Source organism: Pseudophryne corroboree, chromosome 12 (assembly GCF_028390025.1).
Source record: "Pseudophryne corroboree isolate aPseCor3 chromosome 12, aPseCor3.hap2, whole genome shotgun sequence".
NCBI classification, from domain to species: Eukaryota; Metazoa; Chordata; class Amphibia; order Anura; family Myobatrachidae; genus Pseudophryne; species Pseudophryne corroboree.
Window position 1 is genome coordinate 63,527,484 of NC_086455.1, and position 15,952 is coordinate 63,543,435.

General features: G+C 47.1%; 1 protein-coding gene and 1 non-coding gene across 2 annotated transcripts in view; both read left to right on the top strand.

Moving 5' to 3' along the window:
• The first annotated feature begins 1,546 nt into the window (after positions 1-1,546).
• UNC79 (unc-79 homolog, NALCN channel complex subunit) overlaps positions 1,547-15,952 on the top strand; it is a 438,710-nt gene continuing 424,304 nt past the window's right edge. Inside the window, exons 1-2 of the mRNA XM_063947577.1 lie at positions 1,547-1,807; positions 10,687-10,807. Coding sequence (XP_063803647.1) covers positions 1,786-1,807; positions 10,687-10,807 — 143 coding nt within the window. The 5' untranslated portion in view covers positions 1,547-1,785. The remainder of the gene's footprint in view (positions 1,808-10,686; positions 10,808-15,952) is intronic.
• On the top strand, positions 13,570-13,682 carry LOC134981582 (U5 spliceosomal RNA). Its single transcript, XR_010190708.1, has one exon. It is a non-coding gene; the product is annotated as a U5 spliceosomal RNA (small nuclear RNA).

Below are 15,952 nucleotides of genomic sequence, written 5' to 3' on the forward strand. Positions count from 1 at the left end.
GACTCTGGCACAATGCGCATGCACAGGTCTCCAGGAACATGGCACCACACCGCATTCCCGGGACATCTCCATTGCGCATGCATAAATCACTGGAAAATGGCTGCAGCTGCCATTTTCCTAGTGATTTTTGCAGCTCTGCAGCCAGCACTGAGCCAACGGAGAGGTAAGTATAATTAAATGGGTGCAGGGCGTGCGGTGTGTGGGCTCCCCTCCCCACCTTGCACCTGTTATAGAAATGCCAGTGAGTGGCACGCTGACACATGGCATCCTAGAACAATGACACAATGTCCCAGAATAATGATGCAGTGACACTTTGGGTCCCACAATAATGACACACTGACACACGGGCCGGGGTATAATGGAGTCCGAGATCGCTGGAGGTGCAGAATGCTGGACTATCTCGGACATTTTTGTAAAGGGACAATCACTTACAAGGCATCCAAGATCGTTTGGCATCCCACCTCCTGCGATCTTGGATTACAGAACATCCCGCCGTTGGGGTCTTGGAATAATAATGACACTTTTGCTCCCATAATAATGACACACTGACACATGGGGACCCTAAACAATGGCACATTGACATTTTGGACCCCAGTGTTTGCGGCACCATCAGTTCCAGGGTATATATACCTAGATAGATAGATAGATAGATAGATAGATAGATAGATAGATAGATAGATAGATAGATAGATACTGTAGATAGATATAGATATATAGGCCCTCATTCCGAGTTGTTCGCTCGGTAAAAATCTTCGCATCGCAGCGATTTTCCGCTTAATGCGCATGCGCAATGTTCGCACTGCGACTGCGCCAAGTAAATTTGCTATGCAGTTAGGAATTTTACTCACGGCTTTTTCATTGTTCTGGAGATCGTAATGTGATTGACAGGAAATGGGTGTTACTGGGCGGAAACAGGCCGTTTTATGGGCGTGTGGGATAAAACGCTACCGTTTCCGGAAAAAACGCAGGAGTGGCCGGAGAAACGGAGGAGTGTCTGGGCGAACGCTGGGTGTGTTTGTGACGTCAAACCAGGAACGACAAGCACTGAACTGATTGCAGATGCCGAGTAAGTCTGAAGCTACTCAGAAACTGCTACGAGGTGTGTAATCGCAATATTGCGAATACATCGTTCGCAATTTTAAGATGCTAAGATTCACTCCCAGTAGGCGGTGGCTTAGCATGAGCAAATCTGCTAAAATCCGCTTGCGAGCGAACAACTCGGAATGAGGGCCATCATACTGTCTGTGCCTCCCTATATCATATACTATGCAGTGACCAATGTATATCCAGTAATGTCTTTCCTGTCCCTATAGCTATAGTAAAAGTGACCAATGTATATCTTGTAATGTCTGTCCCTATATGATATGGTATAAGTAACCCAGTGACGTCTGCCCCTATATGTTTTGGTACAGTATACACCCAGTGCCCACTGCCCCTATATGCTGGTGCAGAGTGGGGAACGTGTAGGAGATGGTGCATATGGATGAGCAGCCAGTGATACCCTGGCAGTATGAGCCGGGATTGGAAGCTGGAAGAAGCCCCGTCCTCTGTGAGGGAGCCCCTCCCTGCCGGAGACCATTGCTGCCGTGCTGCTGCGGTGTCTGTACCAGGCCTCCTCCGATCTCCCCGATGTCCCCGCACATCCCGCAGCCTCCCCGCTCTGAGCCCCGTGGGCCCAGCTCCCGCCGCCAGCACTAGCGTCACACGGAGCCAATGCCCACGGAAGAGCGGCCTGCCTGAGCCAGCACCACGGATTCCTGTGCCCGTCGCCTGCAGCTGGACGCCATGTCCACCAAAGCAGAGCAGTGTGAGTGCGCTGTCCAGGTGCTGAAGCGGCGCGGGGACAGGGGAGGGGGCGCTGCCAGGGGGGCACTCTGCCAGGGGCAGTACTGGGTGCGGGTACAGGACTCAGCTGGCTGGGAGGGGGGTGATGCAATTATGGGGGGCGGGAGGCGGTTGAATGTAAGGGCCTCGGGGTTCAGCCTGCCACAAGAGGGGAGGTCAGGTGAGGGGCTGTTGTAATTATGTAGGGGGGGGATGGGAGAGTGCAGGTAAGGTACTCAGCCTGACAGGCGTAGGGGGTCTCATGTAATTAGCAGGATCAGGTAATGGGCACATCCTGGGGAGGAGGAGGGGAGGGGTAGGGGTGGTCTGATGTCATTCCTGCAATAAGTCTTTTAGATGAGCCATGCAACAAAACACACACACACACACACACACACACACACACACACACACACACACACACACACACACACACACACACACACACACATATATATTATGCATGTATGTTCCTTGCACACAATGTTCATACGTCTCAGCAGGTATACATGGACAGAGCAGGCTGTTCATACAGGGGTGTGTGCAATGTATCAGTGTCTATTGTTCCTCTGTTCTGTCTATGTGACTCACCAACTAGTGTGGAAAGCCTTTGGGTATCAGGGCATGCTGGGATTTCTAGTTCCTTAAAAGATAAAGATCCAATAATTGCTGAAAGACCGCTGTCCTGTGCACTTCCTGTATATTATATCTAAAGCCTAAAGTTTTGGTTTGTCATCTGTCCAGATTACTATGCCAAATAAATAACCCCCACACACTTTCTCATGCATGTAATCATGTTATCAGGCCCAGGTGACATATGTCTATGATTTCACATGTTCATACTGGATGTCACCCAAGCTTGTTGTTAGGAATCATCAGTAATAATATACCAAGGAAAGATTGCAGTGTCTCACATTCACCTGTATTGTGTTATAATAATGTAGTGTACCCTCTAATCCTCTTCATTCACTTTAATCTCCAACCTTTCCATTCCTCTCCATATTAATTACAAAACCATTATGAAGGAAAAAATGTTTGTAGAGTTTTTTTCCAGCTGCTTTTAATAATGAACAGAACATAGGGGGTGATTCAGACCTGATCACTGGGCTGCTCACTTTGCTGTCCTGCGTTCAGATAGTCGCCGCCTCCAGGGGGAGTGTATATTCACCGTGCAAGTGTGCGATCCCATGTGTACGCCGAGCTGCAAAAATCCACTGTGTGCAGTCTCTGCGCAGCCCAGGACTTACTCCTCCAGTGCGATGAGAACAGGCTGATCGGGGCCGGAGCTGACATCACACACCCTCCCTGAAAACGCTTGGGAACGCCTGTGTTTTTCCGGCCACTCCCAGCAAATGGTCAGTTACCACCCACAGATGGCCTCTTCCTGTCAATCACCTTGCGAATGCCTGTGCGAACAGATTTTTCGCACCACCCCGTCACTGACTGGCGATGCCAGTTGTTGTCCGGCGCGCGTGCGCATTGCGGTGCATATGCATGCACAGTGACTACCTGATCGCCCACTGTGCGAAAACGTACAGCAGCGATCTGGTCTGAATCACCCCCATAGATTGGATGATTACAAACTAACTATATAGCAATATGTCCCACACAGAGCTGTATACAGGATATAGCATATAAAATGTCATTTTATACTAAAAGAATAAGCAGTGATTGTTTACCATACATATTTTGTGATGTCCCATTTTTCAAGTGTGCTATTTTATTAGTGTCACTCGATGGTAACCATATTATATTAGCTTGGTCTGTGCAGCCTAAATCATTACATTTATTTTACATTATAATATCAATAACTATGGAAAAAAATCATTAGCTGCATTCTATTGATGATGTGTCTTCCACTCCTTGGAATTTATTTCTAGAAGGACCACAGCTATGGTCCGATCATGAATAATACCTGTTTGTTAGCAATGAATGTTATAATAATACACTTTGGGGGTCATTCCGAGTTGGTCGCTCGCTAGCTAGTTTTAGCAGCCGTGCAAACGCTATGCCGCCGCCCACTAGGGAGTGTATTAAAGCTTAGCAGAAGTGCGAACGCATGTGCAGCTGAGCTCTGCAAAAACAGTTTGTGCAGTTTCTGAGTAGCTCTGAACCTACTCAGCGCTTGCGATCACTTCAGCCTATTCGTGTCCGGATTTGACGTCATACACCCGCCCAGCGAACGCCCAGCCATGCCTGCATTTTTTCAGACATGCCTGTGTTTTTGCAAACGCAGGCTGACCGAACGCAGGGCGTGTTTGTGACGTCAAAGCAGGAACTAAACTGACTGAGGTGATCGCAAGCTAGGAGTAAGTTTCGAGCTGCTCAGAAACTGCATGAAAAATTTTACGTGCAGTTCTGCTAACCTTTCGGTCGCACTTCTGCTAAGCTAAGATACACTCCCAGAGGGCGGCGGCCTAGCGTGTGCACTGTTGCTAAAAGCAGCTAGCGAGCGATCAATTTGGAATGAGGGCCAATGCGTTCGGCCAGCCACTCCCCGTTTCCCCAGGCACACCTGCGTTTTTACCTGACACGCCTGCGTTTTTTACCACACTCCCTGAAAATTGCCAGTTACCACCCAGAAACGCCCACTTCCTGTCAATCCCTCACCGATCAACAGAGCGGCAGAAAAGCGTAGTTCGACCTTGTGTAAAACTGCATAGTTTTGTGTGAAACTACTTCACGCGTGCATACTTTGGCCCGTACGCATGAGCAGAAATGCCGCTTTTTTACCTAATCGCCACACTGCGACCGAAAGCAGCTAGCGATCAACTCGGAATGAGGGCCAATGTCTTTAGTAGAAGTTGCAGTGGTGCATGTATGAGCTTATAACTAGCTGTCATCTATAAGTGAAAATACAGTTTGATGAGTTAAAATTACTATATAAAGACCCCTCCATCTGTATTTCATTGTGCCCTAATTTATCAATGAGTGATACATTTTACTGTGAGTGATAAATAGCACCAGACAACCAGCTTCTAACTGTCATTTTTCAAACACACCCTGTGACATGGAAGTTAGGAGCTGATTGTCTGGTGCAATTTATCACTCACAGTGAAATGTATCACTCATTGATAAATAAGGGCAATAATATTTGATTTCAGTAACATAGAGGCTGATTCAGAGCTGGATGCAGTTCACATCACTGCTGTGTCTTTGGATGCAGCAACAATGTGAAAAGACGCTAATGAGGGATATAGGGGTCTCCTGCGGTCATTGCAGATCCTGTTGCTGCATCCGCAGATGGGAGTATCAGATTATCTGTGGGACCACTGGCCATCTCAGTAACCCTGAGGTTACTCAGATTGGCACTCACAGTTCTATATGAGAATCCAGGAAGTCTGCGTCGGAAACGTTGACCTGGCCCTCGCCACTCCCAGAAAATGGGTACTACACACCCCTGTTTGCAGGAACAGAGGCCAGCACTACCCACAAATGGCCACAGCCTGTCAGGCTGCAGCTCAGGAGGCACTGCATGCAACCGCACAATACCCATTCTGCACATGCGCAGGTGCCCCATGTACGCACACTGGTGGTCATTCTGAGTTGTTCGCTCGTTGCCGATTTTCGCTATGCTGCGATTTGTTGCTAAATGCGCATGCGCATGGTATGCAGCGCGCATGCGCTTAGTTATTTAACAAAAAACTTAGCAGTTTTGCTGGTGTTCGTACAACGCTTTTCAGTCGCACTGCTGATCGGTGAGTGATTGACAGGAAAGCGGCGCTTCTGGGTGGTAACTGAGCGTTTTCCGGGAGTGTGCTAAAAAACACAGGCGTGTCAGGTAAAAACGGAGGAGTGTCTGGAGAAACGGGGGAGTGGCTGGCCGAACGCAGGGCGTGTATGTGACGTCAAACCAGGAACTAAACGGACCGAGCTGATCGCAATCTAGGAGTAGGTCTGGAGATACTCAGAAACTGCAAGAAAATATTTAGTAGCAGTTCTGCTAATCTTTCGTTCGCTATTCTGCTAAGCTAAGATACACTCCCAGAGGGCGGCGGCCTAGCGTTTGCAATGCTGCTAAAAGCAGCTAGCGAGCGAACAACTCGGAATGAGGGCCACTATCGGGTTTGCATACACCTCTGTATTAGGCCCATAATGCAATAAGTCCCCACAGTGTTTGCAACCAGACCTTATTAACACCTAGGAGAGCCCAAGTGCAGCGGCCTCTGCAACACTTTCTGCCCACTGTGCTATCTGCCATGTGATTTTGTTGGAAGATGGTGGATGCGCAGAAGGTAGCATAGATCCTGGTGCACTGTTCCCTGTACCGGAGCCATCTTTCTGACTATATCACACAGATGATGGAACTACCATTAGTTTGAATAAGGTGTACCCACTACAGGCACACCGTGGTATCTGTTCTGGGTCCAGGGGCCCGTGTACCAGGCACTCATCATAGATATGCTACTGCTATGAGGACCGGTGCTTGGAACAGTTCTGGTGGAGGTGATCATGCCATCCACCTCCTCTCCAATTACTTATTTTTCATGATGGCTGCCATATCTTAGGGGAGATGTATCAAACACTCCAAAAAGGACAAGAGCAGGTGTTGCCCATAGCAACCAATCAGCTCCTAGCTATCATTTATCTAGTTATATAAAATGATAGCTACAATCTGATTGGTTAAAAGGTAAACCTGTCCACCTATCCTATTTAGAAGGCTTGATACATCTCCCCCATTGTATAAAGATATGTTTAATGTTTATCTTGAAGCACTGTCAGCGTAAATGTTGATGCGGTCGCATTATTGCACAGTATTTAAGACAGCCAGTATGGGCACTTCAAAATATGGACGTATAAATTCCGGTTGCCAAATTGTGTTCAGGAAGAATGCTGCCCACTGTTAGCGAGATTATTAGGGGTAAATTTACTAAAGCATTTAAAACAGAGAATTGGTGATGTCGCCCATAGCAACCAATCAGATGCTGTCTATCATTTCTCAAAAAGGCAATAGAGAAATGATAGACAGCATCTGATTGGTTGCTTTGGGCAACATCACCTATTCTTTGTTTTAGAAGCTTTAGTAAATTTACCCCTTAGAGCAGGCATGTCCAAACTGCGGCCCTCCAGCTGTTGAGAAACTACACATCCCAGCATGCCCTGACACGGCTTTAGCATTCTCTGACAGCAAAACTGTGTCAGTGCATGCTGGGATATGTAGTTTCACAACAGCTGGAGGGCCGCAGTTTGGACATGCCTGCCTTAGAGTCTGGTCTTGTGAAACCTTGAAAAGAAATGACACTTTTTTCTGCACGCCATGGTATTGATATATTTGATTAAATTGAAGAATAAACCGCGCTAGTGTTTTTTATAATGTGTTTAGCAGCTTCTTCAATAAATGCAAATAGAAGGTTAGTTGTTAGGGGCGCTTGAAAAAATAATGAAAACAATTAAAATGCAATACCTGTAGATAAAAGGGGTTAATATAATGTTTACAGCTCTTAATAGAACTTTTTTGGTAAAGATGGTACTCCGTGTATAGGATTGAGGGTTCAGTTTGTATTGCCGCGTATAAGTTAGCGAAGGGACAGAGACTAGGGGCGGGATGTATTAAGATACATCGCCGCCCCTCGCAGCTTACCGCAGCGATGTTGATTGCGTATGTACAAACATATGCGATCAATATCGCAATGCGGTAACGGAGGCCCCAGCGATACCTGTGAAGTGGTCTGCGGGGGGTCTTCGTCACCTCCCAGGGGTCTCCACACTGCCTGGACGCCGGGAAGCAGCAGCAGGCTGCCCCTGGCGCCTCCTCCTCCCCCCTGCAGCCGGAAGGACCTCCGGCTGCGTTGCTAGGGGGAGGAGGAGATTACCTTCCGGGTCCAGGGCAGCCTGGAGGAAGGTATGCCGGGGGGGAGGCGTCTGCGGCAGGGGCAGCGGAGGCAGCGGGTTGCGGCGGTCGGCGATAAGAAGCCCATAGGCTTCTATTGGGTATCGCCATCCAAAGATGGCAATACCCTGGACGGCGAAAAACCGGCGGTAGGGTCTTAGTAAATTTGAAAATGCAGTAAAGCCCCTGTTTTCGGGGGTTTTACCGCATTTTTCCTTTAGCACATCCCGCCTTAGATGACTGTCCCTAACCTCACTAACCTTTTGCGGCTGTGTTCGTCGCGCTGGCTGGTTCCCTTGATCTTCTGGGCGCTTCGGAGCGCTGTGTCCAGCCGCGTGTCTCACTGGCAGGCGGTGCAGCACTCTGAGGTCACTGTGCGTCCTATGCACGACGTCTTTGCGGGCGTCCAATGCGTTTACGGCCGGCAAGCCTAAAATGCATTGGATGCCCGCAAAGACGCCATGCATAGTACGCATAGTGACCTCTGAGTGCTGCGCCGCCTGACAGTGAGACACGCGGCTGGACACAGCGCTCCGAAGCGCCCGGAAGATCAAGGGAACCAACCGGCGCAACGAACACAGCCACGAAAGTTTAGTGAGGTTAGGGACAGTCAGCTAGTCTCCGGCACTTTGCTAACTAACACGCGGCTATAGCCGCCGGCAATACAAACTGAACCCTCAATCCTATACACGGAGTACCATCTTTACCAAAAAAACTTCTATTAAGAGCTGTAAACATTATATTAACCCCTTTTTTCTACAGGTAATGCATTTTAATCGTTTTCATTATTTTTTTCAAGCGCTCCTAACACATAACCTTCTGTTGATATATTTGACTTTTCCAGACCATCTGTCTTTCCCATGTACTAAGGAAACAGGCACACCCACTTTTAAATGACATTCTCTGCTGCCATGTACTGCACGTGAAACTTTTTTGGCACCATATAATACATATATAAGCAGTGGCGTCAACAGATGTGATACCCGGTGCGGCAGTTGAGAGTGTTTGTGCACAGGAGGCGTGCTCTTGCGGAATAGGCGTGGCCTCATTCCCATGAAGCCATGCCCCCTATTTTTGGTACTGTCCGCAGCAGTGGGTGTCCTTGCTGCTTTCTCTGCCGGTGGCTCCTCTGTACTGTCTGCATTTTCCGCTGCCTCTGTGCCACGTACATTCCCCGGCAACGCCTGACTGACGCTCTAGCTCCTGTCTTCTGTGGGGAGAAGGGGGCGTGGCCTGCTGTGATGCTTTGGATGGAATGACTGCCCCGTTCTCATCACGCTAGGCACTTGCCCAGAGCGCCGGCAGCTCCCAGTCTCTCCATGGTCTCCTGTCTGCTCCGTGACAAAGGGGTTTATTTACTAAACCTTGAAGAGAGATAAGGTGGATGGAGATAAAGTACCAGCCAATCAGCTCATAACTGCCATGTTATAGGCTGTGTTTGAAAAATGACAGTTAGGAGCTGGTTGGTTGGTAGACTATGGAGGGCTTGCAATTAGTGACGATTTTCTCGACAAGTCGATAAAAAACTGCACTTTTCAACATTTTTAGGGCAAATTTGGATTCGCCCTATTTTATTCCATTGCTGTTTTTTCCGACTTGTCGAAAATGCCGGCACTGGCGAAAAACAAGTGGATCGACGAAATCCCCGCCGATCCACGTGTGTTGTCGAATTGACAGGGCTTTTCGCCGGTTTTTGAGGCCCGTTTTCACCTATGCCGATTCACCCAAAACAAAAGGTGAAACGGCATGGCAAAAATGGATACAACAATGGGTGAAAATGCCCGCAGTTGACTAGGGTGAGTCGAATTAGTTCAGTTTTTATCGGGTAGCCGAAAAAAACGGGACTGATTGCATACCCCCCTATCCCTCCCCACTTTATCTCTCTCCAAGGCTTAGTACAGAATCCAAGGGAGTGACACCATAAAAGCAGAGCAGCTCTGAGTGCACCTTACCTACATTATGTAGCTGTTATGTACTTGGGAAAAATAAATCAGAGATACATACATTCAATAGGAGTCACCAGTGCCTTTTCCCTACATTGGTTATAAGGCACAATGCAGCAGATGTATTAAGCCTGGAGAAGTGATAAAGCAGTGATACGTGCAAGGTGATAACGCACCAGCCAATCAGCTCCAATATATAACATTGGAGCTGATTGGCTGGTGCATTATCACCTTGCACGTATCACTGCTTTATCACTTCTCCAGGCTTAATACATCTGCCCCAATAACCCATATGGCTACATATATTTTCAAATGAGGGGCAGATGTACTGTATTAACCTGGAGAAGGCATAATGAAGTGATAAACCAGGGATAAATGCAAGGTGATAAATGCACCAGCCAATCAGCTCCAATATGTAAATTAACCGTTAGGATCTGACTGGCTGGTGCATTTATCACCTTGCATTTATCCCTGGTTTATCACTTCCTTATGCCTTCTCCAGGTTAACACATCTGCCCCAAGGTTTCCTGTAATAACTTATGTGGAATCAGGAGTAGAACACAATACATGAACAAGCCCTGAAATGTCCACTTGAACACTGTACTCAAAGGTGTTGCTTTCACAATCTCCCTGAAATGCTTTTTTAAAAGTAGGCAACTATATAAAATACGGTATTGTATTCTATGTCCCGCACCAGACACAAATTATTCAATTACGATAGTAATGATACATTATAAACAAAAACCAGCTAATAATTATGTTCCTCCTCAGGGATTTAAATTTGGAATGCTGGAGGTGCTCCTGCAATCAAAATAGACCAAACATTGAACAACGTGTTTGTTGCAAAGAGGCAACAAAGAGAGTAGATTGCTTTTTGAAGCACACTTTTATATGTATATATATATTTATATTTATAAAAGTGTGCTCCAAAAAGCAATCTACTCTCTTTGTTGCCTCTTTGCAACAAACACGTTGTTCAACTATATAAATTACACCTGTACAAACTTTTGTGTCCGTTTTTCAGTCACGACTGACTGTTGTCATGTTACAAACCAGATGTATCTTTGTGCTTTTCCTCTTTGTGTGCAGTTGCCTCCAAGATACGATACCTACATGAGTACCACCACCGTGTTATCCACAATACTTACCCAGTGCCGACAGGGACGGACATAGCCAACACTCTAAAGTATTTCTCCCAGACATTGTTAAGGTGAGATTTCCATTTTTTCTAGAATGAAAAGAATTCTAAACGATAAAAGCAGTTAGTTTTTTTTGCCTGAATTTCTGCCTTGTCAATACTCCTGTAAAACAATCCTATTAACCACACAATCACTGCTTTCTTTATGTTATATTAAACTGGTTATCCCAGACATCTCATTACATACCACTGCTGTTGGCAGGGAGCAACGATCCCTACATTAAGCTTACCAGATCACCTGATTCTTCAGGCGTATAAATACCGAATGCATCGCACAAGGGGGCTAATTCAGACTGGATCGCTGCAGCGATCGCAGTCTAAATCTTTTTGTGGAGTGCGCACACGCAGCGGCCACACTGCTCGTGCGCACCCCGGGAGCCCAGCGAGATGCTATGAGCATTTGGGCTGCGATCGCCTTTGCCTGATGGACAGGCAGAGGTGGTCGCAGGGCGGGAGGGGGCGTGCCTACAGTATTAGAACACCGATGGCGGGGCGTAGTCCAGACAACGGAGGCGTGTCCGGACCGGTGGGGCGGGCCGCGATGGCTGCGTGACGTCACACGCAGCTGCTGCGACCCGGAATGTGGCTAGTAGCTCCCTGCCAGCGCGCAGGAGCTGCACTGGCAGGGAGCTACTTGTGAGGTACAAAAGCGTCGGTGCCGTGCAATGCTTTTGTACCTGTGCGGGGGAAGGGGGGCGCAGGGCCTGACATGTTGGGTGGACTAGCCCTGTGCAGGGCGTCCCCCCGCATGTCAGAGAAAATGATCGTAGATGTGCTAAATTTAGGTCTGAATCACCTCCAAGGTTTCAGATTGTAGGCTGACAGGCATCAACAGTTCTGTCTAGGGCAGGCATGTCCAAACTCCAGCTGTTGTGAAACTACATATCCCAGCATGCCCTGACACAGTTTTGCTGTCAGAGAAAGCTAAAGCTGTGTCAGTGCATGCTGGGATGTGTAGTTTCTCAACAGCTGGAGGGCCGCAGTTTGGACATGCCTGGTCTAGGGAGTAGATCTGTCAAACCTTCTATAGACTAGAAGTGGAGGTGTAGCCCATAGAATCCACTCACCCTCTAGCTATCCTTTATCTATTACATGCTATGTACTAATTTGTCGTATATGATTACATTTCTTTTTCATCCACTAGGGGTCACTGGAGTACTCTTGGGATATGGACGGCGTAGCAGAACAAAGGCACTGAATATTTAAATTTAGAACTCTCCACCCCTCCATATCCCAGAGTACCTCAGTGTACGAACCCAGTGTTTTTTCTGTGCTCAAAGCACTAACATCGGCTTGTGGGATTCCCACACTTGTTGGAAGATTTTATTAATTTTTCATTTTTATTTTTAATTTTTTTTTAATAGCACATCCCTTCCCAGTTTCAAGAAAGACATGGGTCCGGGATAGTGCCGCTGCACGGGCAGCGCATGGCGTGTCGGTCCTCACAAAGAGCACCCTCACAGCCACAGACAGCCCACTGCTCCTGCAAAGAGCAGCCAGGACTAGAGAGCTGGACGGAGCTTACACAGAAGAAGCCCCGTCGCAGCCATAGATCACTGGAAAGCTGACTGAAAGCTGGACGGAGCTTACACATAGAAGCCCCGTCGCAGCCAGGACTACAGAGCTGGACGGAGCTTACACATAGAAGCCCCGTCGCAGCCAGGACTACAGAGCTGGACGGAGCTTACACATAGAAGCCCCGTCGCAGCCAGGACTACAGAGCTGGACGGAGCTTACACAGAAGAAGCCCCGTCACAGCCATGAGTTACATCACTGAAGCTGGACGGAGCTTACACATAAGAAGCCCCGTCGCAGCCATGATCAGGAGCAAGCAAGGTAGGCTGGGGAACGGGGCGGTCAGCGCAGGCTGCCGCCCCGCTATGTTGGGGTTAATATGTTGCTTCGCCGCTCATACGCCCACCAAGCCCCAGCCGCTACGTCTGCAAGCCGCCCGTCCCAGCGCTCCGTTCGGCCGCCCAGCTCCGTCCGGCCGCCCAGCAGGGGGGAAGCCATACTCAGTTGCAGGCTTCCCGCAGAGACGGTGACATGCCAGTGCAGGCTTCCCGCAGAGAGTTCGGCCGCCCAGCTCCGTCCGGCCGCCCAGCGCCATACGGCCGCAGACGCTCCCTCAGTCTCAGTACAGAGACGGTGACATGCCAGTGCAGGCTTCCCGCAGAAACACAGCGTTACAGGGGGGAAGAGGCACGGTGGAAGCTGGCGGATCAAATATATGAACAGCAGTGTATATATATATATGTCACAGGTATTTATAATGTATTGTTACCTGTCCTGGCAGTAATAGGCTATTGAATCTATATTACTGTCTGTGATTTTCACGGTATAATAGGCTATTGAGCCTATATTAATGGCTGTTATTAACACTGTAAATAGGCTATGGAGCCTATATTAAGACTGTGGTTATCACTGTATAATAGGCTATTGAGCCTATATTAATGCTGTATAAATATATTAATGTCTGTAATTATCATAGGCTATGAGCTTATATATATTTATTCATAGAGCATGTGTTGTACCCGGCCTGTGATTATACTGTATAATAGGCTATATTAACACGGAAACATTTGTAATTTGTTCTGTGATTATCAGGGTCAGCATGGCAAAGGGGCCATTTTAACCATGCTTCCTGTTGTTTTCCAGTTTGTAATTCTGGAACATTCCTGCCCTACATCTCTAAGCCACCAGAGGCGCAGGGGTGTTAGTGGGAATTTGGTTCGGGTTTCACATGCCCATGTGAACTGATTTTCACATAAAGAATACTCTGGTTTCTCTTCAGATCGAATAAATCTTTCGCCTTTTACTAAAGATTTCCGTAGAGAGGAACAACCATGAGTTTCATATACAATAAAATATATATATGACACATAATAACTTCAATAAGTCGTGCAAGTGTCTGTCCGTTGCCTATTGTGGTGTCTGTCTGCATAGCGAGTAAGGCTCTAGCGCAGACTAAAAATAATTTTAAAAATCCTATAAGCATGGGCAATTCAAATTAAAAGAGCGGTAACATCGGAGTCTCGGAAGTTACTCCGCCAGCTCTAACAAAAGACAGTCTTTCCAAAGGGCTAATTTCCCTTTGGGTACCAGAGTGTTTATTTAACTGGTCTTATAATTTAATGCACGATTCTATGTCAAATCTCACACCGATAACTACGAGTGAGAAGGGTACATTAGTCCAGCACTCAGATAGTGCGGGGTTTTTGACAACATACATTGCTAAATCCCAGTGAGTCAATGTCTCTATTTTTACAGAGACTGAGTAGACTCTAACCACTATTTAATCGTTTCCAAAATGACGCGATCCGCCATTGGTAAATGCGTCTGTGTCAAACATTATAAAGACCCAAGATACATTTGGGTCACTAGACTCTATGTATGGAAACAATGAGATCACTGTTAAAAGAAGCTGCAGAGTATATCTGTAAAGCTTCTGCTAACGCCGGTTACTTCGATTCTCACTTTTCATCGTCGCTAGTTTCAGCACGACAAGGCCAGAGCTTGTTTGGTCCTAAATTTGATATTCAGCCATTACCGCATCCAGTATCAAAACGGAAATACTTGTGCCGGCGTTTAATCCCTTTAGACTTCAGTTTTTTCAAGGCGGTGGTACAAAACAGTCACGCCTTGTAACGACAGGACGCTACAGTCAGCAAGCCAGTGGCTTGATGACCTCTTTTCCAATTGTGGAAGCGCGTCTTTACATGTTACATTTGCGGGGTTTCCAGACTTCAACTAATGGATGTCTCAGCTATTTACAGATTAAAGGACAAGACTGCCTCTGTCGAACGGTTTGGCAGGTTGCCATTTAGTCTCTGCTGGTTTTCAGCTGTCTTTATAACCAGGCAGTAGTACACCAACAGAGTCAGGGTTACTTATTCCCCTCTGTTTGAGGTAACAAAACCAGACAGCTCCGTCGCAATCTCAATCAGCAAGTCACTTACTGCAGTTTGAAAATGGATTTTCTGCGGTTAGTATTTGCTTATTGGAGCCACAAAATTGCATAATTGCACTTGATCTTCACAATGCGTATTTACCCATTCCGGTTTGGTCATCACAGGTTCTAGCGTTTGCAAAACGCCACAACCATTAACCATTTCAGGTCTACCGTTTCTTGTCAACGCCTCGGGTATTTACCAAAGTGATGTTGGTGATGATAGCTCATCTCAGAGTCCTGACAGTGACAATCGCTCCATACTTAGACGATCTGCTCATAAGAACTCTGTCTCAACAGAGTTCCTCTATCTTAGACGATCTGCTCATAAGAACTCTGTCTCAACAAAGTTCCTCTAACTTGCGCTACTAATGTATACTGCGGTGGCAGATCAAGTTCAAAAACAATCGCATCTAATTCCGTCTGAACGACGTCAATTCCTAGGTAAGATTATAAATACGGTAAATCAAAGACATTTACCTACTACACCAGAAAGAACAAATGTACATCTAGTAATTAGTGCAAAACACGCACACTAGCGGTACATTGGTGTATTCGCCTGTTAAGAATAATGATGTGTTTCAAAGCGATTTAGTTCGCCGGCCTTCACTCGCGTTTCCCACAGAGGGGCGAGGGTGTATATACTCTGGACGAGAGTCTCAGAGGTTCAGGAGTTGTAGTTAAAAAAGATCAGCGACAGAGGTTCTAAAACGGATCACGACAGATTGCTGTCGATAAATGTCCTGGAACTCCGTGCAATTTACAATGCACTACATGCTTCGCTTTCAGTCTGACCAAGGGCAGTCAGACAACGCAACGGGAGTTGCATACACAACAACCAGGGAGAACCAAGAAGCCGCATGGCAATGCGGCAGGTAACTCGAATCCTCAATTGCCCAGAACACCATTATGTGATAATGTCAACGGGGTTCATTCCGTGAGTGGACATCTGTTAGACAGATGATCTCACCCGTCAGGATTTATATCCTGAAAACTGGACATTAAATCCAGAGGTGTTCATATGTGAGTCCACAGAAGGGGGTTACCCTCAGGTATACATGATGGCATCTCGCCACAATTACAAAAGCTCAGTATGTGTACAAAACAACAGATCACAAGGGCAGTGGCGGTGGAGTCTCTCACATTCGTGTGGTCATTCAGCATCGTGTATCTGGCTCCACCATTTTCCGCTGCTCTCTCCGTTGCCA